Source organism: Heteronotia binoei, chromosome 1 (assembly GCF_032191835.1).
Source record: "Heteronotia binoei isolate CCM8104 ecotype False Entrance Well chromosome 1, APGP_CSIRO_Hbin_v1, whole genome shotgun sequence".
NCBI classification, from domain to species: domain Eukaryota; kingdom Metazoa; phylum Chordata; class Lepidosauria; order Squamata; family Gekkonidae; genus Heteronotia; species Heteronotia binoei.
The window spans coordinates 22,689,011-22,715,284 of record NC_083223.1 but is presented as its reverse complement, the minus strand read 5'-3'; the positions used below and the strand labels follow the sequence as shown (position 1 = coordinate 22,715,284).

Below are 26,274 nucleotides of genomic sequence, written 5' to 3'. Positions count from 1 at the left end.
GATGTAGCCAATCCTCCAAGAGCTTACAGGGCCTACTGTAAGCTCTTGGAGGATTGGCTACATCAGGGGGGTGTAGCCCTGTAAGATCTTGGAGGATTGGCTACATCAGGGGGGTGTAGCCCTGTAAGATCTTGGAGGATTGGCTACATTAGGGGTGCAAAAAAAGCCCTGGGGGATATAGATATATAGATACAAGTGTAAACTATCAGCAGTAAGCAGGCCCAAGCGGCATTCTGAACTCCAATTGTCCTCCACCCAACTCTCTGGCTTCCAATTCAAACATGCCCCAAACTGTCTCTGCCCCTTTCTCCATGTCGGTGCTGTGCCCTATTTCAAACGATGAATACAGATTTCAGCCCAACTCCCCATTCTCTCTCCTCACCCGCATCATACAAAACTTGAGGAAAAATCAAAGTGATAAATTCATTGACAGCAATCCAGACAATCAAGTCCCCAACACCACCTAGTTTCCCCCGGATGTGAAGAAAGTAATTAAGCCAATTAATTTATTGGTAAATTATCTTATGATGAAGCTCAGAATAACTGCAATGAAAGTCTGACATTCACATTATCACTGTAATAATTGCATACATTATGATTGTTCTTTCAATGAATACCCAGTAATTTAATCATAATAGGGAACATAAATAATTTAAGTAACATTTGGCAGGTCTGTCTCTACCAATGGGGACGTGGCAGCTTCCTTTTCTAGTCACCTTGGACTAGCCTGGTAGAGCCGGCATGAGAGGAAATGCGCTCCCCTCCGCCAAATGCACTTGAGTAATTGCAGGGGAATTTCTTCAGCAGTAATCAGTAAAAGAAAAGGCATGTGCCCTTTTGAAATGCTCTTCAATAGGAATTCATCCTGTAACAAGTTTGCAAGAGGAACAGACTTTTAAATCATTGATTTTTCAAAAAAAAAAAAAAGAACAATGTGCTCAATGCAATTTAAATTTAAACAGCAAAGGAGTCGTAGCCCTGCTTAAAATTTGCTTCATGAAATGGGGTCAGGGATTGTTCTATTTGAAAGTCTTGATGGAAAAATTCTGTCTGTTGCCATAATAAAAAAGGCTGGACATTAGTTGACTGGATGTTGTCGTTCTGGACCATTCTTTGTATATCTCCATTTCACTTTACCCTTTTCCCTGCTCAGCACTTTTATAAACTTCAGAGTAAAGTCTACAGGAGCACAGAATTCTGCTTTTCATCTGAGCCTCTATTTGAGGAGCAAATCCAGACAATGCCTAGGCTTCAACTTCATGTTTGTTTGTTTTTATCCCAAAATGAAAGTAACTCTGAAAAGTCAGCATCTGAATAGAAGAAGAGATTGGATTTATATCCCACCCTTCACTACCCGAAGGAGTCTCAGACAGGTTTACAATCTCTTTCCCCTCCCCCTCCCCACAACAGACACTCATTGAAGTAAATGGGGCTGAGAGAGCTCTGGCAGAAACTGCTCTTGAGAGGAACAGCTCTGTGAGAACTTGTGACTGACTCAGGGTCACATCAGCAGATGCATGTGGAGAAGTGGGGAATCAAACTTGGCTCTCCCAGATAAGAGTCTGCACACTTAACCACTACACCAAACTGGCTCTCTAGCTGAAGAAGAGAGAATGGCTATAGTCATTTTTCTGCTCAAAAACCACACTGTTTTTGACCCATGGGAAGCAAGGTCCCAACACTTTTTACAAAGATGAGCAAGTGATTTTGGGTTTAAAACCAATGGGAAGGGAAAGGGTGAAGCAGACCCCATCTGCCTTCCATCCTAACACAACCTGTCCTGGCTGCTTTCGGTTAAAAAAAAAACGACCACAGGAAAGAACCAAAGAATTCAACATAATGTGAATTTCATGTTACTTCCTTTGCCGAACAGCTGCTCACAGTCAATCACCCAGGTCGTTTTCGCACTCACCTCCAGCCGGCGCGACCCCCCTCTTCACCGCGCAGGATCTGCGCGGATTTTGCACTAAATGCCGCGGAGCAGCCTTTTGCGCCGGAAACTCCCATCGCAAAAGCCGCTCAAACGTAAATCGCCAAAAAGCAGTTTGGCGTTTGAGCGGCTTTTGCGCCGGGAGTTTCCGGTGCAAAAGGCTGCTCCGCGGCATTTAGTGCGAAATCCGCGCAGATCCTGCGCGGTGAAGAGGGGGGTCGCGCCGGCTGGAGGTGAGTGCGAAAATGACCCCAGTCTTGCAGATACTCCTGCAGTGACCTGTAATTGTACTTACCCAGATTGCAGAAGTTGCACATCTTCCATCTGAATGGTGTTCTTGGATGGTTGGAAATCCGCATCTTGAACCAACTGTGTGATGTGGCTGGAAGCACAACTTAATCTTGCTTTGCTACTCAATTTGTTGTGGTGACCACAGCCAGGCATAACTTTGGGTGCATTTACCCACACTAAATGACACATTTTGCAACCTGATTTTTACTGTGTAAGAATAGCAAAATCCACTTGCAAACAGTCACTGTGAGAAAGCACTCTTTGTCTAGTTCTCCTGGTGAGCCAGCTGCAGCCTCTTGCTATCATCATTCATGCAACAGTCGCCTTCTGTTTGGGTTATGGTAATGTGCTGCTTGTTGGGCAGCCCTTGAAGACTATTCAGATGCTTGCATACCTGTGGGGGTTTGAGGGGAGTGGCCCCTTGCGCCAGGCTATGCAAGTGGTGGCAGCTATCTGGGCTCTACTGCAGAAGGCCTTAACTTGGCAGTAGAGTGGATTCCAGATGCTGTTCCCTTCACTCCTCTGCTTCTCCGGGCTTCAGTCTCAGGGACAGGAACCGTCAACTGTGTCCTGGCTAAAAGAGGCTAAACTGTTCCCAGCAGCTGCCACTGCAGCCTCCTCCTGCCCAGTTCCCATTCTCATGAGACTTCTTCATTTCTCAGGACTTCTTTCAGTATGGTTGCCAGTCTCTCTTGCTTTCCTTGGGAGTCCTGCTGCCAAGCTGGAAGGGTTGCTTAAATTGCTGGATCACAGGTGTCAACTCTCTGGGGTACAGTCCTGTGCTGGTCCAAATGCCCATGCCCAGAACGGGTGTCGCTCCGCCAGCCAGCTGAGCAGCAGTGTGTCAAGAGTGCCTCTTGCCATTTAGTCAGGATGTTACTTCCACTTCTTGCTTAGCCAGCTACTATCTCTGTGTGACAAATGAAGCATTTTTTCAGCCTCATCTCAGGGACAGCCAAGGCCATCTCCGCCTGATATGTGCACACCTGCCAGGGGCCTGGGAAAGAATAAGAGGGGAGGGACTGCTTGCTTCGCGCCTTGAGTCTGAATGCCCCAGAGAGCACCACGTTCAGGGTCCCAAAATCTTCTTCAGATTCCCGGACTGAAAGAAGTTTGATTGTCTACCACTACAGCCAGAGCATTTTCGACAACAGCCCCCACTCTGTAGAATGCCCCCACCCCCCCCGCGAAAACATCAGGCCCTGCGGGACCTGCCACAGTTTAAGCTTGCCTTCAGTAGTTAAGGGGAGGTAGCAAATGTCCCACAGCACTGACAATCCCACTGGACAAATATAGATATTCAGAAACATCAACGTGCATCTTGGATTTTATGGTTAAAATGTGTGGATTGATTTTATTGTATATTGTTTTTAATATTCTATGTGGCTTTTAACTGTTAGCCGCCCTGAGCCCATTAGGGGAGGGCAGGATATAAATTTGATAAAATAAAATATATAAAATAAATAAATAAATAAATAAATGTATAACGGTTACAGCTAAAGGTATAAGTAGAGGGCATTTGCCCGCCAAAGCCAGTTTTCACAAGAACGCTCTTGCCTCAAAGACCTGCCAGTAACTCAATAAAGACGATTCTCTGAATGGCCTGGTGTTGATTACTGAACTGCTGGGGACTTGACACAGTGGCCGGAAGTAGGATCGCAGTCCAAACTAGTAGCTCCGTAGCAGAGCATCATCTTGGCATGCCAAATGTCCCAGGTTCAATCCCTGGCATCTCCAGTTAGTGGATCTAGCATTAGGTGATGTGAAAGACTAGCCTGGGAGAGCCACTGCCAGTCTGAGTAGACAATATTGACTTGGATGGACCAAGTATTCAGTGTAAAGCAGGTTCATGTGTTTCATGTGACTCCAGACAACACCTCTGGGAGTACCTTCTTTTCTTTGTTCAGTGAGGTTTTCTGAAGGAGCCAGATGTGCAGCCAGACTTCCTGTGCGAAGCCACTGGACTGGATCTACATGCTTTTTAAGGGGGGGGGAAATTTAAAAATGACACCCCCTTATGGGCCCATAGAATAGGACTCCATGTCCACTTTGGCACCCCCCTCCGGCAGCGCCCGGGGCAAGCGTCCCCTCTGCTCCCCCCTAGCTCTGGCCCTGCTAAGCCATCCACTTGGTAGAACTCTTTCCTTTAAGAGATGCACGCTCTCGCTTTGTCACCACCCGCTGAAAAAGTCTGCTGCTTTTCCCCACTAAGGTGTTTATGCTAAAGTTTGTTGAAATACACCTGATTTCCTTTTTTTAAAATGCTCCTGCTGAAGTGTCATTTCTTTTGGATGAATATTGTTTTAACTTGATTTTTTTTAACCTATTGCTGTATGTTACCTTGAACTGAGCTGAGTTGGAAACTGGTCTCATGAGATTACACATCAATAAAGATAATTAGATGGAGCAGACAGTGAGCATAGATCTCTATCATTTAAGGGGTCAGACATTCCCAAGTCACCAAGGTGATATTTCTACTTATTTATTTACCACAGGCTAGGTGTAGTAAAATCATAAACCAGAGCACAAAAGCAAGCCAACACCCCACCCAGAATTAAAAAATGCACGAAAGGAAGAGGTAGAGGGGCTGTAAAGGATGTTGTAGTCTCTATGGGATAGGGTTGCCAACCTCCAGGTAGTAGCTGGAGAGGGCAGCCATGTTGGTCTGCAGTAGAACAGCTGGATTCAGGTCCAGTGGCACCTTAGAGAACAACAAGATTTTGAGAGCAAAAGCTCCTTTTGCCAGATACTAGGAAGGGAGATCCCGGAGCCTTTTTATCTCAGTCAGAAGGGGGAAGGGGTGTGGAAAGAAGGGAGTCAGGATGCAAAGGTACAATCCAAAATGTAAGTAGTTTGATTAGAGTGTGTGTGTGGGGCGGGGGGGGGGGGGGGATGCTTAGTGGCAAAAAATTAGCATCTGTAAGGATCCTCTAAGAACATGATAACTGATGGGTGGCCGATGGAGTGACTGCAGAATGGGTACTAATATGAATGGTCTGCTGAGCTGGGCATTTTGCACTGCAATCAGCCCAGATTCAGGAAGCATTCTGGGAGCGTCTGCGCAAGCAGCCAGTTCAAGCTTGTGGATCTGCGTTTACCCATTCTGAATGGAACAGATGTGTCTTTTGACGTAGCTTGGAATTTGCATCCCCATCCAGTTGTGATACCCCAGTAAGTGCAGCCAGCCCAGGACATCTGAGATTTTGTCTCAGAGGTTATATGACATGATGATGTGAGACACACCACATATGGTTATTACAATAACTGCTGAGTTCTTGCATCAAAGTTGGTGCCAGGCTTCAGTGGTCTGGTCAGGTTAAAACAAGAAGCAATCTTTTCAGCTCTAAACCATTTTATTGAAAATTATAATCACTAGCCACATAACAAAAAAGGTAGTTTGTAAGGCATCACCATAGAGGGTACAATCCTTCCACACACTAGGGTGCTGTGTCTATACACAGAAGGGTACCCTCGGGGTTCAAAAGAGCCCTGTTTGGCCCCTCTCTCAGCGCCTCAGGGGCAACCCAAAGACTGGGATGTCTATGTGCAGCTCTCTTTCCTCAAATGGGCTCACTTTCTTTCCATGATGCAAGTAACTTGAGCTCTGAATATGAGATATGGAGGGCCTACGATTTCCTGCACTATTCTGGAATTCGGCCTGCATGTGCTGGCAAAAAAATGGGGGTTCTTTCCTATGTGTTCACTGCACCCTCGTGTGGGAAAGGGTCATGCCCAAAGGATATAACTCCCCCCACCCCCATGCATGAAGAGCCCAAACAGGCATTTACATGAATAGGGGAAAGACCTAAATGTAATACGTCTACTAATAAAACCATTAACAATAATAACGCTATCTAAAGTTGGGTAGTTAATAATTTCCTAAGAACTCAAATTCCTCATCCGAGACAAAGTTAGCTTTTTAAAAAGTGGCCTAAATGATACTAAAGAAATTCAGTGGTCATTAGTTTGTTACCTGGGAGGGATTAAATGTCACACTGATTTATCCTGTCCAGTGCTTTTCGCAGGCGATTCTTGAGAATGAGGCTGTTTGGAGAGTTAGGATGTCATCGAAGTTTTGCTCTACAGGGACTAGTTAACAATGATGTGCTTTTCAAAGTCTTCCCCGGGGTTCTTCACTTCTTCTTCTTACCTTTCTTTGCTTCCTTCTTTTTCTCTTTATCCTTTCCCTTATCTTTCCCTTTTCCCTTTCCTTTCCCTTTCCCAGTTTCTTCAGTTGCCGTCAGTGACTTGATTCGTGCTTTTCCCAGAGGGGTCTTGGCGTACCAAGCCTGTAGAATCACACAGAATAATAGTTTTAAAGGGTCTTGAAAGTAGGCAAGGAACATTTTCTTATTCCCATTCTGAAACAGACCTTTCCTTACAAGAATGCTAATTGTGGGGGGGCTCATAGGGAAGCACATCACACATTTGGCCTCCCGAGAATGCTGTTATCGCAAGAACAGTAGCAATCATCTGCTTGAAGTGGCTCATTAACATGAATACAGAGCTGGGGAACTTCAATGGCTATAGATATGATAGCATTATAATTTCTGTGATCAGCCCTGTTTCCCAAGGTATACAACTCTAGGCGAACATTTGGTATTTTCAAATGTGGCAATGAAGCAAGATGTGCTATTGAGTTGGGTCATCTTGATTTCAATGGGGGGAAATGGTTAACTGTTTTGTTGCAGAAATTTCTCAAGTGGGATGCCTTATGTTGCTCGAGGAATACAGATGTGAAACGTGACAAAGATCTGAAAGACTTGGGTTCACATCCCTGCTAAGCCATGAGGCTTCTTTTGGTCCAGCAAACCTCACAAGGCGGTTGTGTGGATGAAATGAGAGGTCACTCTGGAGGCCCTTGAAGGAGGAGGAGGAGGAAGATGATGATGATGATATTGGATTTATACCCTGCTCTCCACTCTGAATCTCAGAGTGGCTCACAATCTCCTTTTATCTTCCTCCTCCACAACAGACATCCTATGGGGTAGGTGGGGCTGAGAGAGCTCTCCCAGAAATTGCCCTTTCAAGGACAACTCTGCAAGAGCTATGGCTGACCCAAGGCCATTCCAGCAGGTGCAAGCAGAGGAGTGGGGAATCAAACCTGGTTCTCCCAGATAAGAGTCCGCACACTTAACCACTACACCAAACTGGCGGATGGGGAAAGGGCGGGATATAAATGAAATGAACATGAAGTGGGGGGTCTGAGTGCTAAGAGAGACCTTGGATGGAATGAAAGGTGAAACCAACCTCATAAACCTAGGTAAACAATACAGGGAGAAGAGACAGGAACAATATGAAGATGGAAAGCGGGGTGTGGCTGGCATTGCATTTGCTGAGTTTCTATGGCTTGCATTAAAGTGAGAAACTACTCATAGACTGCCTGAACTTCTCCAAAGTTAGCTTATCAGCTGTAGGTACTGGCCACAATTTACTTTCAGGGGTCATTTTGTAGAAAAATAGGTGGTAGAGCTCATTAGCATATTCATTAGCATATGCCACCCCCCATCAGCTAAAAGCAACCTGATGCAAGAAAGGAGAGTCCCAGGCAAGCGAGGCCTGCCTGGGCTGGCTAGAGATCCAGCCAGCCCAAGCAGGCCTTGCTCACCCAAGGCTCTCTTTGGCCAGCTCCCCCCACAGTTAAAAGGCCAGTAAGCCACCCACAGCCCAAAATCACATAAGAGGTGGAGAAAGGGTGATGTGGGCTTCTCCAGGGGTTAATGGGGTGTGTGGCAAAGCTCCTGGTGGCTGGTTGGCTGCCCACTCTCCTAATCCAGGGATTGTTATGCAGCTGCACCTACTATTCAATGGACAAGGTAGGTGGGGAGGAGGATGGGGGTGGGTGTCAGAAAGCTTCAGGAGCTGTGCTCCTGTGAGTCCTGCTGAATTCAAGGCCTGGTGACACTTACATAGCACAAAGTGCTTTACAAACTTTATCTTGCACATCCTGTCAAGTGCCTTGTAATCATGGTGTGTTTCTTCTAAGGACCTAGTCATCAGCTGTGGAGCAAATATACAGTAGGGGCAGATGGCTTGATCCAGTTTGTCAATAATCCTTTTTCTTGCACCAGAGCACAATGTCTGTACATTAACTGCCATGGGGGGGATGCTGGAAATCAAGAGCTCTTAGTCCCTCAAGGTCAGGGTGGGGTTGCAAACAGTGCCTGAACACTGCACGTGCCAGTATGGTATGTGGGCGAAAGACAGTGGATACCAAATGTCTCTCGATTGCATCGTTTACAAGCATTAGGCCAATGCATGGGGGTGAGGCAGAAGTAGAGGTGGGGAAGAGATGAGTGTGAAGACACAGATCTGTGCTGTGTCTGGTTACCATATTTTACAAATCTGAGAAGAGGCCCTGGGGCAAACTTGTTTCTGAATGTGCTGTGGAAAAGGAACAAACATATAAACTCGATTTAATGAAGAAAGCAAATTGGAAGCCGCTTTTTTTTTTTTTAGCAGGACGACATTACCTTAAATGTTTCTTCTTCCTCTTTGTACACTGGGTCCTGCCTGGCTAGAGGAGTCAGGAACTCAGCAGCTGCCAATGGTTTCTTGATCGCTTGCATCAGGCGTCGTTCAGTTAGGACTGCTTGGACTGCATTCACTATGTGCCCCTGAGTGTAACCATCAGACACCTGTGCCAGGCAGCTGATGTTCAGTTGTTTTGTAAGAATCCCTCCATTTTGCTGAATGATGTGTTTCCACAAAACTATTTATTACCATCGATTAAAAAAAAACAACAGCCACAAAATATTAATAGACCGGACATTAATAAACCTGCTTTTGTAAAATTTATATGCCAATATTATTATTTGTATTATTTTTCAGTATTATAGGTGGAATAGTTAGGTTGTTGGATTAGGATGAAGGAGACCCCAGGTTCAAATCCCTGCTCAGCCTTGAAGATCACTAGGCTGGTCACTCCCTCTCAGCCCAATCTGAGGAAGAGAGAACCACATAAGCCACCTCACACTCCTTGAAGGAAGGGAGGGATAAAAATGCAGTAGGCAAATACACTATAGTTGTCAGAACCAGCTGTATGAAATGACAAAATCACAGTATCAGCAAACAGATATTTTCAGGGCGCTCTGGAGTGATGAGTGCTAATGACTCATGCGGTCAACTAAGAGCCAAACTGCATGTTACTGCTGGGCATGGGACAAATTGCTTGCAATTTTAGACAAGGCTATGAAGAAGACGACTGCAGGTTTATACCCCGCCCTTCTCTCTGAATCAGAGACACAGAGTGGCTTACAGTCTCCTATATCGTCTTCCCCCACAACAGACACCCTGTGAGGTAAATGGGGCTGAGAGAGCTCTCACAGAAGCTGCCCTTTCAAGGACAACTCCTGAGAGAGCTATGGCTAACCCAAGGTCAGTCCAGCAGCTGCAAGTGGAGGAGTGGGGAATCAAACCCAGTTCTCTCAGATAAGCATCTGCGCACTTAACCACCATACCAAACTGTAATTTGGCACTTTAAAAATTGCTGCAAGGGCCCAATCCTGATCCAGGACCATGGGACTGCGGAATCATATGATCTTGTTTCCCACTCATGACTTGTCAAGTGCCAAAGCAGCCCCCCCCCCCCCCCACGACTACATCAGTACTTTAGAAGGCACAGAGGGGGGAACAAGATTCCATGGTGCCGCTGTGCCACAAGCTCTATCAGTATTGGGCCCTTGAGGCAATTGTGAAACAGATAAATTCTCATCTGCAATGGTGTTGGCAGCCATGGGTTCTCCTGTGCCCATCTGTGAGGTGCAGTCTGTATCCAAACCTTCAGGTCTTAGCCATACTGCGATTTGTTTCAAGGTTTACAAGGACGTGAGGCAAAGCACCTCTTATTCCTCCCAAGGGTTAATATGAATAGCAATGGGCTTATTCCATCTTGCAGGTGATGCTAACTGGGCCTCTCTGCCTACATGGCCCTTATCATCTTCAAGGCTAGAGTTAGGAATGCGATAATTAGCTCTTCATGAGAACCTGCAGCCCACAGGATGGGAGGAGTGAATCAGGAGCTACATTTCTAAGGGGTTCCAGCAAGAATGTGTCCTGATTGGATTGTCATCATCAGCTGATGCCAGTTGGCCAAAAAACTGCAATTGGGCTGAGAGCCTGGATAAAAGAAACCAGCCTGGATTCTGATAGACTAAAGGTCTGGACTATGATATGCTTATATTGCAGTGAATAGCAATGTAAAGGATGATTAAAGCCTTGAACTTTAAGACCATGCCATCTAATGCAGGCTTGAAATGTAGACAGTTAAGCTAGTTTTCCTTGTTTCCAACGAAGGGAGGGGGGAACAAAGCCTCGTCCCACGCTCTCTTAAGAGAGCACGTGGTACTTCCTGTTAAAGTAGCGGGTAAGGAGAAGGCTGGTGTTGGTCCTCTAAGTTTGCTCTTGGGGGGGTGGTGCAGAAGGTGGCCTGCCCCCACTGCTGCTGCCGCTGCCAAGGAAAGCCAGTGAGCCGACAGACAAGTGGGGGTGGGGAAATTAGTCATTTGTCTAGGGTGCCGGGGGGGGAGCCCAATTCGGTGCCCCCCTCCCAGCACCCTAGGCAAATGCCTAATTTGCCTAGTGGGCAAGCCGGCCCTGGAGATGTGACAACCTTAGACAATGGAATGAAGTTCTGAGAACACTGTAGAAAGGAAAGGAGAGAGTTCATCCATTTTTCCATTGGGTGCTCCATGGCACACCTTATTGAAGCATCCCCTAAACCTCAAGAAGAAATTCTGTGGTGGCGGTGGGGTGGGGGGGCATGAATGACTGTAGTGGGAAACAGAGGCTAGAAAAGCTGCAGCTTTTGCTTTGGGATCCCAGCCACAGCTGGCAAAATCTTACTACATTGTAACCTACAATAAGCAACCAATAAAACACATTTTACTGTGGTTTATCATTCACCACTCTGGTCTGAAGTAAACATGCTTCCCAGCTTGTGAGTCCCGACCCCAAAATGGGTCACTAAGCTTGTGGAAGTGGTCTCAGTTTTTGCAGTTTTACTGATTTGTGCATTTTTTGAAGAGGGTTACTGTATCAAGTAAATTTGGGCTTGTGGGTCACCATGCTGAAAAGGCTGGTACGCATATCCATTGTGGACAATGAAAACAAATGAACAAGCTGAGAAGACATGTGCAGCATGTGCTTTTGAGACTGCATCAAATTCTGGTGGCCTGTTTAGCATCTCTCAATTTTCACAAACTTGTTTGTGTAAAAGAGCATATCCCTTATTTTCATATACTTGCCAAATCTTGAAGCATAGTCTGGCCTTGGAACCAGAATGATTTTCTTGTAAACTTTGCAGAAGGACTTGAGGTCTGCATCAAAAGGTCTCTTGGTAGTCCCTACTATCAGGATTCTGTCCTCTATTTTCAGAGTTTTCAGAATTTTGGGAAGTTGCTTTTTCAGACGTTTAGGCTCCATCTTTGAGATCAAATATGAAAGAGAGAAATGTTATCACAAACAGGATCATGCAAACTATGCGAAACTTTTCTTCTGCGTCTGTTTAGTTTATAAGTTTCCTTATTAAAAAAACAGGTTGTTTACCTGCAACTGATGATCTTCACATGGTCATCTGTGCACTCACACCCCTGGGACTCTCAGCACCTGCGCCTTATGGTGATCCTGAAGCTCCAAAGTGAGGATTTTCATGCTCCTCTCTGAGCATGCCCGTGAACTCCACTGTGTATGCCCAGAAGAGGGTGCTAGGATCCCACCAGTTCCTTCTGACCACTGAGCAACCTAGACAATAGATCAGTAGTGGGGAAGGATGGATAGGTGGTGGAAATGCACAGCTGACCTCTCGAAGACCATTAGTTACAGGTAAGCAACCTGTTTATCACCTTCATGGTCTCTGTGCTTCACAACCTTGGGAGAGTAGCAAGCTAAGTTCTACCTGGAGGATGCTGCTGTCAGGATTCCGTTGCAGGCAAATTGGAGAACCACTTGACTGACTATCACTTTGTGTCTCTCATGAACACTGATTGTGTAGTGCTTCACAAAGGTGTTTGGTGAGGTCCAAGTACCTGCTTGGCAAATGTCATGTAGTGGGACACCCTCCAGGAAGGCCAGGGATGTAGCCATTGCCTTCGTAGAATGGGCTCTCACTGGCCTGGGAACAGGGTGTTTTGCTTGTAAGTAACAGAGTTTGATGGTCTCTACAATCCAGTTTGAGAGCCTCTGAGGTGGCAGCTTGTCCCCTTATTTCTGATCTGCATAGGAGACAAATGGGCAAGGAGTCTTCCAAAGTGTATGGGTTCTGCCAAAGTAAAAAAGGGGCGCTCTCCTGATATCTAGAGTGCCATTTGCATTCTTCTTCTGTGGACGGGTTTGGAAAGAACACTGAATCACCTCAGAATGCAGGTGAAATTCAGAGACAACCTTTGGAAGACAGGTAATGTCTGATGTCAACACAACCCTTTTGGCCTGCAACCTAAGGAATGGAGGGTGTAGTGCAGCCAATTCACTGACCTGTCTGGCCAATGTCACAGCGGCCAGACATGTTGTCTTCCAAGATAGGAGTCTGAGGTCCATTTTAGCAAGGGATTTGAAGGACCTTTTAGTGAGTACGTTAAGAACGAGATGTACGTTAAGAACAAGATGGTACCTTGACTTAAATGCAGAAGCTGCTAGTATTTTGAGTTTAGTTCTTTCTTTTCAGTTCAAGATAAGAGATAACAAAAAAGTTCAGGACAAACCTGTTCTTGTGCCTAATCCTCTGGGTAAATCCATGCAAGCTCTGTATTTTGTAGCAGTTTGACCAGTTTATTGGTATCAAGTGTGGCATATTGTTTATGCCAATGTCAGCCAGCAGAGGGCATAGGTAGGTTCAACATTTTATAAGCAGTTTTTGCAAATGTGGACACTGTACATTTCTGCAGATATTATATCTGGGGCTAGCCCCAAAATGCAACAGTCAATTTAAAAAGCACCTTAGAGTAAAAATCCACTGCTAACATTTCAAGATTATAATAATTTTATCATGGAAACTGATGATGAATGTAATTAAAATATTACCCCCAGGAGACAAGATGTGAAATTTAGAATCTGACACATTCAGGTATCGTTCTGCCTGATATCAAGCCTTTAATTGGACTTCCATCATTTTACATGGAACTTGATCTTTAAAAAAATTGAAATTCAAACTTTTGCACTCAGAAACAACATTTAGAATCTTGTTTTAGAGTTTCTCACAAAATTTATAACAGCTGGATTTTGAAAAGTGAATCAGTGACCGGGCAGTTTTTCTAGTTGCCTTTCAAATTGAACTGGCTTTGTCGTTGGGAATAACTTTCACTTCCCCTGGAATCAGTTAAGTTAACACATTCTTATGCCAAGAATCCATCTGAATGGGTCAGATAAATTATATCACTTGCTTTGGACTCCTTATTTTTGGCTATCAGCCATGGCAACAGTATTAGGGAGGTTATGGCATACAGCTAGTGATGTTCCAATAAAGTGAAGACTCAGAGGTATCTTGTGACTCTGTGACACAGGTTCTAATGGCCCTCGCTTACATGCCCAGGGAGGTACTGATTGGCACTTTGGGGCCAGGAAGCTATTTTCTCCAGGCCACTTTGGCTGGGGAATCCTGGTTTTTTGCCATCTTCTGGGCATGGAACAGGGGTCACTGGGGGTGTGGGGGGAGGTATTTGTGAATTTCCTGCATTGTGCAAGGGATTGGATTAGATTACCCTGGAGGTTCCTTCCAACTCTATGATTCTATGACGCATGGCCAGTAGTTTTGCTCACCAGCTGTCTCCAATTGCCTGGTCTGCTGCTCCTACAAATGAAAAACCAGGCATACCTCTTTTTCAGCCTTTGGCACCTTCCTGTAGAACGTCTTCTCTGTGTCTCCAATCCAGATAACTGAAGGCTGTAGTTGCTTGGCCACCTAAGAAATAAAAGCGGAAATCAGTTTCCAGGGAGCAGCACTATTAGTTGCCTGTTAAGTAGGCTTGTGGGAGGTTGGAGGGCACTTACGGGGGGGCGGGGGTCTGTGATGGTGAAACTACAGAGTTTCCAGTGATTCCTAGAGCTACCCCACATCACTTCTGGGTCTTCTCTGAAGCGAAGTAGCAGCGCGGTCAAAGCCAATGCTTAATCCCCACCCACCCACTGCAACTCAGAGCCAGGGGTGGAGGGGGAGGAACTAAAACTATCAATCTATGGCACTTGGTTCTGGGTCCTCTTGCTGTAGCAGGAGGACCCAGAACCGAGTGCCATAGATTGATAGTGACAATCCATGCAGGAGTGCTATATGTCTGCAAAGTGCCTCGAAGTGCTATACAAATGCAAAGTACCAGAGCAAGCCAATGCATGTCGCAAGGCTCAATACATTGCCACTATATTCTATGTCATTAAAAAAAACAACCCACTAACAGATTTGTTGCTAGCTGTGCTGGGGATGCATACTGCACCCCGAGAACTTGTTCACACATGGTATCTGTGCTGAAGGCAGAGAGATAATCATAATAATTAACCTTCAGCATAAATATCATGTGTGAACAAGTCCTCAGGGTGCCGTATGCATAGCCAGGGCAGCTGATGACAAATGTGATAATTTTTTCATGGACTTGGACCATACCCACCACGTGCCGAGCCAGCACAGACGACTTTTCAAGCTGCTGCTTTGAATGTACTGTGGTTCTCGTTTTCAGCGTGATCAAGGCAAGCCTTTGGGGTTTTTTCTTTTTCTTTTTTTTACAAATGATTGCTGTGGATCAATCAAATGGCCAGCTTTCCCACTGTGTCATGACTGATCTTTTACAAGTTGGAGGGTGGGCACAAAAGGGCTCCTCTATCAATTTCACGAAGCCCTGACAGGATGCAGGGAAGGGGCTGGGTGGGCTGCCTGAGGCAGTAGAAACTCCTTAAAAATGTCTACTAAAAACACAAATTGCCTAACAAGTTGTTGGCTTCACAGCTGAATTTGTTTGAACAGTAAATGAAAAAAGGTAAACGGCCAGGCTACGTGTCAGTGGCCGCTTGTCTATCTGCTCTGCTGTGTGTCTCCCCCCCCTCCCTGCTTTTCCAGCAGAAGCAGCTGCCACAGGAATGAGCAAAATATATCGGTTCTGTGCACAATAATTATTGATCCTGTGTGATTATCAGGCACATCTGACCTCACCTCGGAAAACCTCAAATGAATCCTGCTTGGAAAGCATCGCGGTCGTAAACTGAAATACATCCGTCAGCATCTCTATGACAATGAGCTGTTAGTGCATGACACCCCATTTGAAAGCCTTTGCATGGGGGACATTTTTGCAAATGGTTGTTACAAGGCACGGGGCGGGGGGGCAGGGGCGGTGGTGGCATGTAAAGGTGACCTGAAAACAGCGGTTTGGAGGGTCTGCAAGAGGCAGCTTCTTTTTTTCTGCTCAACATCATAAGAACCGTAACTGACGAAAAAGAAACGGCTGCACATACTGCCAGCATCAAGAGTTCATTACCAAGAACGGCGTTGTCATCGAATGGAAATGAAGCACAGGGAAATGAAAATTTTTAGCTTGCACAAAATGAATTAACCCAGCGACTCTACCAATTTAACTGATCGGAAAAAAAAATTATGAGCTTTAGAAAATGAAGATCTTTGAGAGTCCTGTGTTCTTTTTTCTTTTCTCAAAACAATGTTTGCAGCTTAGTACAGTCCTGCTGAGAAGATACTGGACTATACATTCTCTTCGCTACAAAAGATCTTTAGTGCCGTTAGACAAACAGGTATGGATACTAGAACATGAGAGTTTTGTCCAGGGCTTTATCCTTTTAGTTTTCCCTTCAGAACGATACTCTCCTTTGTCCTTAAATTAGCTACTGAAGAAGTTCATAGAGCTAGAAACTAAAAACAAAAGGGATTCCACTGTATTATAACAGCCAAATAATTCACCGATAGGAACTATATTTGCAAATTCACTGGGATTAGCAGGGAATGAACAAATTTGCCTTTATATAGAGCGCTGGTACTCTAAAGTAGCAAGCTGTGCTGACCTGATCAATATTATACAATCTTGCTATTTTTTTTTAGGTGAAACACCCATAATCCATTGGAATCTAATTGAAATTGCTGGCAGATATGCAGCAGACTGTACATTCCAATGAAAGTACTTCAATTTGAATTATCCACGGGTAGTTTGAGTCGAAGGATAATTAAATGGACTATGCAATTAATTTATAATTGAAATTTTATTAGCGGAGTTGCGCTCTTCATTTTGTCGAAGTCACCAGCAGATGGCTCCTTAACCTTTCTAATGTTGCCAAGTGAAGCTCATGCTGGTGCCTTGTTGAGAGCCGAGGCCCTGTGGTTTTAGAGGCAAGTCCTTTTCTGTACTTCCTCATTGATATCAAAGGTAGAGCAGAGAAGCATACTCTACTCAAGCATGCTTCTGAATTTAAGCAGCGTGACCACATATGAAGCAGTCTCTCTGAGGTTTCTACAACTCAGCAACAAAATGATGAAAATTCTGGTATTATTATTTTTTTCTTACTTGTCTTTAGCTCAAGGTTGCACAGAAAAGCATTCACCTCACGTCGTCTCAGCACATCTTGGAAGATTTTTGCTTTGTAGTGTTTTTGGCCTCAGAAATATTTAAGACCCTTTTAAGGCTGCTCCATGTTTTGTGTTGTGGAAGCTCTGGCTTAAACATAGGATGCGTTCACACTACACTAAATAATGCATTTTGCAACTGGCTTTTTTTGCTATTCTTACACAGTAAAAAACCCAGTTGCAAAACGCATTATTTAGTGTAGTGTGAATGCACCCATGATGGTTTAAATAACTGTTACAAGGGAGCACTCGCTGGAGAAGACCCTGAAGGCTGGGAAGGACAGAAGGCAAAAGAAGAAGGGGACGGCAAAAGATAAGACGGCTGAACAGCATTACTGATGTAACTAACATGAATTTTAACAGACTTTGGAGGATGGTGGACGACAGTCGGGCCTGGCGTGACCTGGGCCATGGGGCTGCAAAGAGGCAGACTTGACTGTGCGCCTGAACAGCACACTGGTATATATTTTTTACATTATTTTTTTATATTGTAAACTACCTCAGGTAAGTTCCCTGGAGAGGTGGCACACATTTCCACAAATAAATAAAGTAGTTCATTTTAATAAATCCTTTAATGGAGAGCAGACAGCTCAACAACGGTGCGCCTAGTAAAGTGAATCTTCTGGCATGTTGTCTTCTCTGTCTTTACTTCCTACCTGTAAAATGCATCACTTTTTTTAAAGTTCTCAGTTTGTTCCCAAGATAATACTTTGGCCATACCAAACCTTTAATGGCATAACAGTTGCAAATAAAAATACACAGAAAATAAAAATTTAAACATTGGAGATAAAATAAAAATGAAATCGAGCTTACGGATTCATTCATACATGGTCAGATTTAAATTTAAGGATGTCAGCCAAAAATTTTGCCACAGCCTTGCTAACCTTCCCCTCAGAATTGTTCAATAAATAATAACAGGGTGGCAGAACAGACAAATCTGGGGAGAAAGAAAGCTTGCAAAATAAATCTTTACAGAGCTAATGATAAAAGGAACAATCAAGCAATATATGCTGAATTGAGTCGGGAATATTCGCTCCACAGGAACAGAGTCTGTCGCCTAAAGGGACTCAATGATATCTCCCTTGTAAAACTTTGGAGGGAAACACATTTAGTCTAGCCAACATAAATGCCCTGCGATGACTTGGAATGGTTAAGTCTGATAGATAATGGGGCATTTTGCTGCAGAAAGCATAAAGACCTAAGGAAGCTGGGGAGGAAATATAAGGGGGCCTGTTGTACGTAGTTTTGTTTCCTCCAACTCCAAAAGTCTCAATTTAATACATCTGAAGATATATGACTCATCAGAAGTAAAAAAAATCATCAACCTCTAACCCCAACTGGTTAAGTTTGGACATAAGAACTGCTGACCAGGATGAAATATATGGGTCTCTTTTCATATAATCAAGAAGGCTGTTAGGATCTGTTCTAAAGTGAATTTTGAGCCAGAATTTAAACACTGCAATCCAGGCTTTTGTCTCCACCAAAGACTGACCCACTTCAGAGCAGAGAGCAAAGTAGGACGCACATTTTGGCATACCAAGAATTTGTCTAAAGAATGAGGCTTGAATGCCCTCCACTTTCCTGGTAAATGCTGAGATCCATATAGGGATACCATAGAGAATTTGGGCTAGCATTTTAGCTTTGAACACCTTAATTGCTGCTGGAACTAATTGGTTGCCCCTTGCAAAGAAAAACTGTTTAATCTGAGCAGCCGAACATTTAGCCAAGTAGACGGTGTTGTTACGATGTGAAACCCAGCTTAATTTGTGATTAAAAGTGATCCCCAAGTATTTAAAAAATTTTGTTTGCTCAATTGTTGAGTTGCCAATAAACCATCTCTGTGGGCGCCAGCAATTTTAAAAGACAACTACTTTAGATTTGACATAATTGATAGAGAGTGAATTACAATTACAGTAGTCATAGGAGGCATTCAAATACCTTTGCAGGCCCACACTTGTGCAAGAGAGGATGGTAGTATCATCGGCATAAAGTAATAAGGGGACCGCTCAGCCTGCTAGCTTAGGCGGATGACCATTAGTAGGGTTCAAAAATTGTACCAGGTCAGTTAAAAATAAATTCAAAAGATGCGGGGCCAGCACACAACCTTGTTTAACCCACTTTAACACTGGGATTTTGTTAGTCAAGTCACCACTAGAAGAAAATTTCACTTGGCAAAAATACTTTGGCTTCAGCTGCATGATATGGTTTGGCTTCCATACACAGGTTATGAGCGCTGTATGAGCCAGTGTGGTGCTGTGGTTAAGAGTGGCAGGGCTCTAACCTGGAGAACTGAGTTTAATTCCTCACTTCTCCACATGAAGCCTGCTGGGTGACCTTGAAACTGTCACAGTTCTCTCAGAAGACTCTCAGCCCCACCTACCTCACAATGGGCCTGTTTTAGGGAGAGGAAGGGAAGGAGATTGTACCTTCAGGTAGAGCCATCCAGGTCAGGGCCCAGCACAGCCAGGGCTGGCCCTAGACTGCCTGGCACCCTAGGCAAAGCTAACTACTGCCCTCCTTGCACTGATAACATCACTGTCACATGGCAGGGGGCAATTCAGCACCCCCAGAAGGCCAGCACCCTAGGCAATTGCCTAGTTTGCGTAGTGGCAGGGCCAGCCCTGAGTACAGTCCTGCTGTGGCCCAAAACTCCCCGCTCCTTCTTTTTCAACTGTGGAAAAGCTGGTATAACATTAACTGATAGTAACACCCCCCTCCCCCCGAAGTGCAGAATCTTCTTAGCCTTACCTTCAACACCATATGGAGCATCATTTGCAGGCCAGCCTTGCCAGGGTATTTCCCAGCAATGTTAGCTGCGGATAAATTGAAGAAGTTGGCTCCTGTTTCTGTGCAGAGGGCGTGAATCAGCATTTTCTTTCCCACTCCTATCGGTCCAGCCAGCAGCAAGGCTTTCACCAAGGGAGCCTTTTCATGAACAGACTGAGAACCTAGGGAGGTAAAGCATGGACAGTTTTACTGGAAACCCCCTAGAGATCAGCTTGGAGGAGGCTTCCATTCAGTGACCCACAGCAGCAATTCCTGGCCTAGCTGTCGTATTCCAGACTTCAGCTGCAGGCGGCCATCCCACAGGTGGAGTAGGAGGCAGAACGAGGCCCCTCCTTTGGTCTGCCTGGCCCAAGCTATCGCCTGGCCCCCTTCTCCTGTGTGCTGTGTAGACCATCTTCTGAGCAAACTGCTGAAAGGCAAGATGTGAACGTGAAAACAAATAAATGTGCAGGGGTTGGGAGAGATCTATTAGTGGAGTTGGAGAAGCCTTGTTAGTGGCTTCCCAAATGCTGGCTGCATGGGCATGCAGTCCACAATGGGTTCAAAGAGAGCTTCTGCTTGCAGGCCAATCTCTCTCTCTCTTTCGTTTAAATGGTTTAAGAGCAACACTTTGAAGAACGCAAACATCCAGCCATTCCTCTAGAACAGGGGTGGCCAAACTTGCTTAACGTAAGAGCAACAGAGAATAAATTTCAGATGTCTGAGAGCCGCAAGACATGAAAGTCAGATGTTTGAGGGAGGGAGGGAGGGAGGAAGAAAAGCAAATAGATGAGGGAGGAAGAGGTGGAAAGAAAGCAATTTTAATTTTAAATGCATTCTTCAAGCTGTCAGCTGGCTTAGCTTGGAGAAGTGATTTAAAAAGAGAAATGCCTCCTTCTCCAAGCCAGCTAATGGGGTGCGGGGGTTCAAGAGTCACACAATATGTGTGAAAGAGCCACAGTTTGGCCACCCCTGCTCTAGAAACACCGCAAATGATGAGGCACCAAAATGTTTGATGCAGTCAAATAGAAGAGAGTTAAGAATGTGCTTAAAATCAGCAAGACTACCAAGTGCTTGACTTCGACTGGATTGCATCCTTACTATTTTGAAATTTCTAACCTTGATGTTGCTTTCCCTGGGAATGGTTTATATGCAACCATCATGACTAACCTAGCTTTAATCTTTAATTGAACAAGTTCTGGAGAACAGCATAAATAAATAAATAGATCTGGGAATCTGTGGATCAGCCCAGATGGCAGGATAATGCTTTTGCAAAGTTAAATATGTTTTGAAATATGAGTTTCACATTATGTCTCTCCATGTCAAAGTTACTTCTTGTACTTAACTGGTTTGATTTGGGTCACAATGCAATCTACGCTAAGTTAAATCAAGGCTCACAGTTTCATAAATAAGAAATCCTTCTTCTCCATACTGCACATAATTGTTCACAAGGCATATAAATGGTAGCTAAGAAATAACTGCATCCTGGTTCTTTCAAATAGCATAACTCCGAGGCTCCTTCTTTTGTATAGTTGCACAAGAGCAGAAAACTCAGATCACATGTCAAAGAAGAAATAAAACGACAGCATGTTCATGTAAGCCGATTCTGTGCAGGTTTGTTCAGAAGCAAGCCCAAGAGAGAGGGCCTTCTCGGTTACAGACCCCCGCTGGTAGAACCAGTCACCAGAAGAGGGACGGGCCTTGTGGTACCTTAACCAGTTCCGCCGGGCCTGCAAGACCGTCCTCTTCCAGCTGGCTTTTTAATGTGGAATTATTATACCATCGTTATGCAAAGCTATGGTATATTTGTAGCACCAAACTAATCTGTGGTTTTAAATTCTGGTTTTATTGATGTTTTAATGTTTAACTGATGAATAATTGTAAATTGGGGTATTTTATTTTGTTTTATTATTGTACTGCTGTATACTGTATGTTATATTATGTGAGCCGCCCTGAGCCTGCTCCAGCGGGGAGGGTGGGATATAAATTAAAAATTATTATTATTATTTAAGTAAATGAATTTGTTCTTATGACTCCCTTATTCTAAGTGAGCCCTCACCCGCATGCCTCAGGCTAGTCTACACTGCACTAAAGAATGTGTTTTGCAACTGGAATTTTGCTATGCTTACACAGTAAAAATCCAGTTGCAAAACGCATTGTTTAACATAGTGTGAACGCACCCCAATATTGTCAGATCACAGAAACTAAGCGAGGTTGGCCCTGGATGGGAGGGAGTCCAGGGTTGCTACACAGCAGCAGGCAATGCAAAACGCCTCTGTTTGTCTCTTGCCTTGAAAACCCCACAGGGTCACTATGGGTGGGATCACACTGGGAATTTGGTGTGGCAGTATCCCAGCTTTGAAAAAGTCAGTTTTCTCTGATGTGGTCCACAGCAATCACACAGCCCCTGCCCTGCTGCTGGGACAGGCATGGGCCGCACGTGTGCAAGAGGAGCATTCAGACTGCTCCTGCACATGCAAGGTGCTTGCATCATACACCCTGGCTGTTCAGACAGCTGGGAAATGCACCCTGCATGCATTTTAGAGATTTGCTACCAGGAAGTTAGCCCCATGGCGCAAAGTGGTAAAGCTGCAGTCTGAACTCTGCTCACGACCTGAGTTCGATCCCGGCGGAAGCTGGTTTCAGGTAGCTGGCTCAGGTTGACTCAGCCTTCCATCCTTCTGAGGTCAGTAAAATGAGTATCCAGCTTGCTAGGGAGGAAATGCAGATGACTGGGGAAGGCAATGGCAAACCACCCATTAAAAAGTCTGCCGTGAAAACATTGTGAAATCAATGACACTCCAGAGTCAGAAACGACTGGTGCTTGCACAGGGGACCTTTCCTTTACCTTTGGGGAGGGATGGTGGCTCAGTGGTAGAGCATCTGCTTGGTAAGCAGAAGGTCCCAGGTTCAATCCCTGGCATCTCCAACTAAAAAGGGTCCAGGCAAATGGGCATGAAAAACCTCAGCTTGAGACCCTGGAGAGCCGCTGCCAGTCTGAGTAGACAATACTGACTTTGATGGACTGAGGGTCTGATTCAGCAGAAGGCAGCTTCATATGTTCATGTTCAAGTTTCTGGTAACTATTTAATCCGGTCCCAGCCCATCCTAAAATGAGGTGAATATGGGTGGGACTCGGAAGAGGGGACAGATGTGCATGTGTGAGCATGTACATTAAATCTGGAGGGGAGGTGTGGCTAACATGGGCCAAATCTCTTGTGTGATTGTACCTACAAATCCACTGCTGCTTGATGGCACTTTCTACCACTAGGCTAAGTGGAGGAAGCCTTCCTTGAACACAGCAAAGTTCTTAACTTAGAGGAAGGGAGTCATAGGATCCAACCCACAAAGATTTATTACTGAGGAAAGAAGCATACCACTGGTCTGCTTGTGTCAAAAATATTAATTTTTGTAGTAATATCAAGTCCTACACTGAAACTGGCTCCGAATCTCTCATTTTACAAGGCTAACAGGGATGCAAACCATGCAATCAGTTTATTGGTAACTTTTATGAATGCCAACATTTTAGTCAAAGTATGTTTAATTACATGCCATGCCACCAGTTCAAGACCCTCAACAACTAAACTTGTACCAGAAGAATATTTTGTTGGATCTGTCTCATTAAATAATCGAAGTGTGGATCAACATGCCCAGCTCTGAATTCTTGACTTGCCCTGCTTCTGATTCCTTCATTTGGTCTTGGATCCTGCTTTAGAAGGTTATTTCACATGAGAGTTATTTCTGAGAATATATTCTGCTTCTGACTGGACAGTTACAGGAATGAACACATAGTATTTAGTATTCATTTCACTTCTGGACTAGTTCTCACCTGGGACTGGATTTAATCCAGACTGTTCCTGACTATAAACTGATTCTAGCAGTGTTTTCCTCAGAAGCCTCCCAAATTGATAGTAATAAAATAAGAGAGTCAAATTACAAAGGCTTTGCTGAGGCCAAGGATTTACATCTAAGAAGGCCAGTATAACATGTAAATGGTACTTCTAAGTAAACAGCTGTAGTTGATTCTTATTAATAATTTCTGGAATTCAAAATGGTAAGAGCAATTAATATCACTCTCTTTGATACCAAAAAATGAGCTCCAATTCCATAAATGCTTCCATTGTTTAATAGCCAAACACATTAGCTGGCTTGTAAAAAGGTAAATTGCAACCTTCCCCTAACTTGATTAAATTTAATCACTGGAGCTTGTGTTAGCTATTACCTTCCTCAAGTGAATTCCCTTGTGTGTTGCAGCTCCCAGACAGCTAGCATGCAAACAGAAATGGCAAAGAAATAGTATGTCAAACACAACAGCAGGCATGCACCTCTTTTAGGTATGCTATTACAAACATATTTTCACTCAGGAATGCCTAACTGAAAAAAGAATTCTGCAAAATTCTTTTAACTAAAATCAATCAAGCATTGTCATAGCTAGTAAAACTATATGATGCTGTCAGAAAGCGAAGAATGGTATTGTACCCCTGGTCATTTCCAGTGTGATCTTACCTAAGGGCAATACTCCATACAGTGTGATGAGCTGCTTGACATCTGCAAGGGAGGGCATTGGTTCTATGTCCACCTGCCGAAGTGTAGTGCCCAGATAGCTGTATTCACCTGCAGGGAAAAGATTAAGGCTTAACAAGTGCCACAGGATTGCTGCCAGACACAGAGCTCCAGAAGTAAAACTAGGGGTGTGTGTTCAGTATACACGGAACCAAATAAATACCTGAAAAATATGTTATCAGTATTTTTTGGGTATTTATTAAGCCGAATACAGATCAGAGAACTATATTTGCCTACCAAATATAGCTCAGCCTGAAAAAAGCTGATTTTTTCCCCCCAATTTTTATTCAGGCGAGCCAGTTCCAGCTGAAGTGGGACTTCGTACTATGCTACCCCAACTCTGTGCTGTTCTACCCCAGCTTATCCTCTGTGCTGCACCACCCCAGCTGATCCTCTTTTGAAGCTCCAAGCTGCAAGAGAGAATCAGCTGGGATGACATGTTTTTCAGAATGGAAAAATATTCACTACCCTTAACAGCTAAGTACTTAGTAAGTAGAACTTCCAGGTTCAGTTCATCTCTGAATACCAGATTTTTTTGAGGGATGCGGAGAAATGTTCATCACCCTAGAATTCACCCTGATGTTTCAACTATTGGGACTCCTATCAGCTGGAACCTGGATGCAAACTTGTAGCTGGTAGACAGGAGGGGTCCGGAGGTTGAACTATCAAGCCTGTCAGGTACGAGTCCCTGTCAATGGTTGGGTTGTGGATTTGTGAGTCAGAAACAACCAAGTGATTTTCTTGTTAGTGCTGTCATTGCTAATGAATGGCAAGTTACTAAGAGTATACACATGTATAAACATATATTCTTATAATTATTCATATTCATTTACATATTCACATATTTTATGTATTCATATTTCATATACTCATGTATTCGTATCTATATTTCCACCTGTATGGTTTTATATGGGAAAAAGCTACACTGTGGTCTGGGAATTAATTCAAAGACTTTTAGGCGGAAAGACCTCAGGTGAGAAAGTTGATGGGCTGTTAATTTGTAACCTCTATCTGAGCTCTGACTCTTGGTTATTATCAGTCCGGCAAGACAGTAGTCTTGCACATGCTACAAGTTTTTGCTAAATGATTCTGCATTAAAAGCTTCTTTTGCATCCACTCAAGAAGCCACTCTCTGTTTTCCCTGTCCCCACAGGCAGCTGCCATTGGAACATTATGTCATCATATAATGGAACCTGACACCTTCCCCCCTCCCCACCTGATTCCCTACAAAGTTCTCCCCCAAATGCCTCCTTGATCTCTTGCACAAGTGGTTCTGGCGGCTTTCTTCACTGAACAGGCAGCGGCCATTTTTATTTGTTGCTGTTGTTGCACAAAGAAGAAAATGACTATGCATGCTCACATAACTGGCTAGTACTTTGAAATAAAATTAGAGAAGGAAATCTGAAACCTTTTAACTTTATCAATGCAAAGTGAGTTCCGCACAGGGGAAGAAATGCTAGAATATTTCTGAATTCTTGACAAAAGCCAACTGGAAAAAGGAGGTAAGTCAGGTATGCTTTGCTTTTGCAAAAACAAAAAAAGTCAAGTTACAGATCTGTGGCTGGAAGTTCTACAAGCAATGTTCCCTCTAAGCTGCAGAGTCTTGTGAGCAAAAATTCTACTTTGTAAGCTACTGGCATTAAATTTCAGAGCTACTGCATAAATTATTGTGCTCTGGGGCCATTTTTCCTGAGCTAAGACAAAAAGGTGTGAGCTGGAGGATAAAAATCTGTGAGCTAGGTCATGCTAACAGCTTAGAGGGGACACTGTCTAAAAGTCATTCTTTCTTAAGTGGAATTTTCTGAAATCTGGCCAGGTCGTACTGCTTTCTGGGTGGATTCTCTGTGGCAAGATTCAGATGGCTGAGACTCATTGCATGGATTCTAGAATGGACAGAACTTTCAGGCATTATAATGGCAGAATATGAATTAATCCCCATGGGACAGACTTAGGGAGCTGTTCCCTCGATCCCTCCATTCCAGAATCTAAATGCATGGTACTGGCAGAGAAAGTTCATACTTTACCCACATAGTCGCTGAGTTTTACTTTCTTGGCTCTTATTAATATCTTTTCTTCTACCAGTTCCTTGAAGAGGGAATCAATGGTCCTAGACACAGAGGCATAATTTAAGCACATGACCCTATTTATGGCCAAAGACACAAATCTTCTCTAAAAACCTTCA

The 26,274-nt window shown here is 44.2% G+C and overlaps 1 protein-coding gene across 1 annotated transcript in view; it reads right to left on the bottom strand.

Annotated features, from left to right (window-relative positions):
• Nucleotides 1-5,555: 5,555 nt before the first annotated feature.
• IQCA1 (IQ motif containing with AAA domain 1) overlaps nucleotides 5,556-26,274 on the bottom strand; it is a 125,917-nt gene continuing 105,198 nt past the window's right edge. The window contains exons 13-19 of the mRNA XM_060232432.1: nucleotides 26,117-26,199; nucleotides 24,036-24,143; nucleotides 19,512-19,711; nucleotides 14,028-14,114; nucleotides 11,467-11,644; nucleotides 8,695-8,933; nucleotides 5,556-6,510 (exon numbers count right to left, since the gene is read on the bottom strand). Coding sequence (XP_060088415.1) covers nucleotides 6,355-6,510; nucleotides 8,695-8,933; nucleotides 11,467-11,644; nucleotides 14,028-14,114; nucleotides 19,512-19,711; nucleotides 24,036-24,143; nucleotides 26,117-26,199 — 1,051 coding nt within the window. The 3' untranslated portion in view covers nucleotides 5,556-6,354. The remainder of the gene's footprint in view (nucleotides 6,511-8,694; nucleotides 8,934-11,466; nucleotides 11,645-14,027; nucleotides 14,115-19,511; nucleotides 19,712-24,035; nucleotides 24,144-26,116; nucleotides 26,200-26,274) is intronic.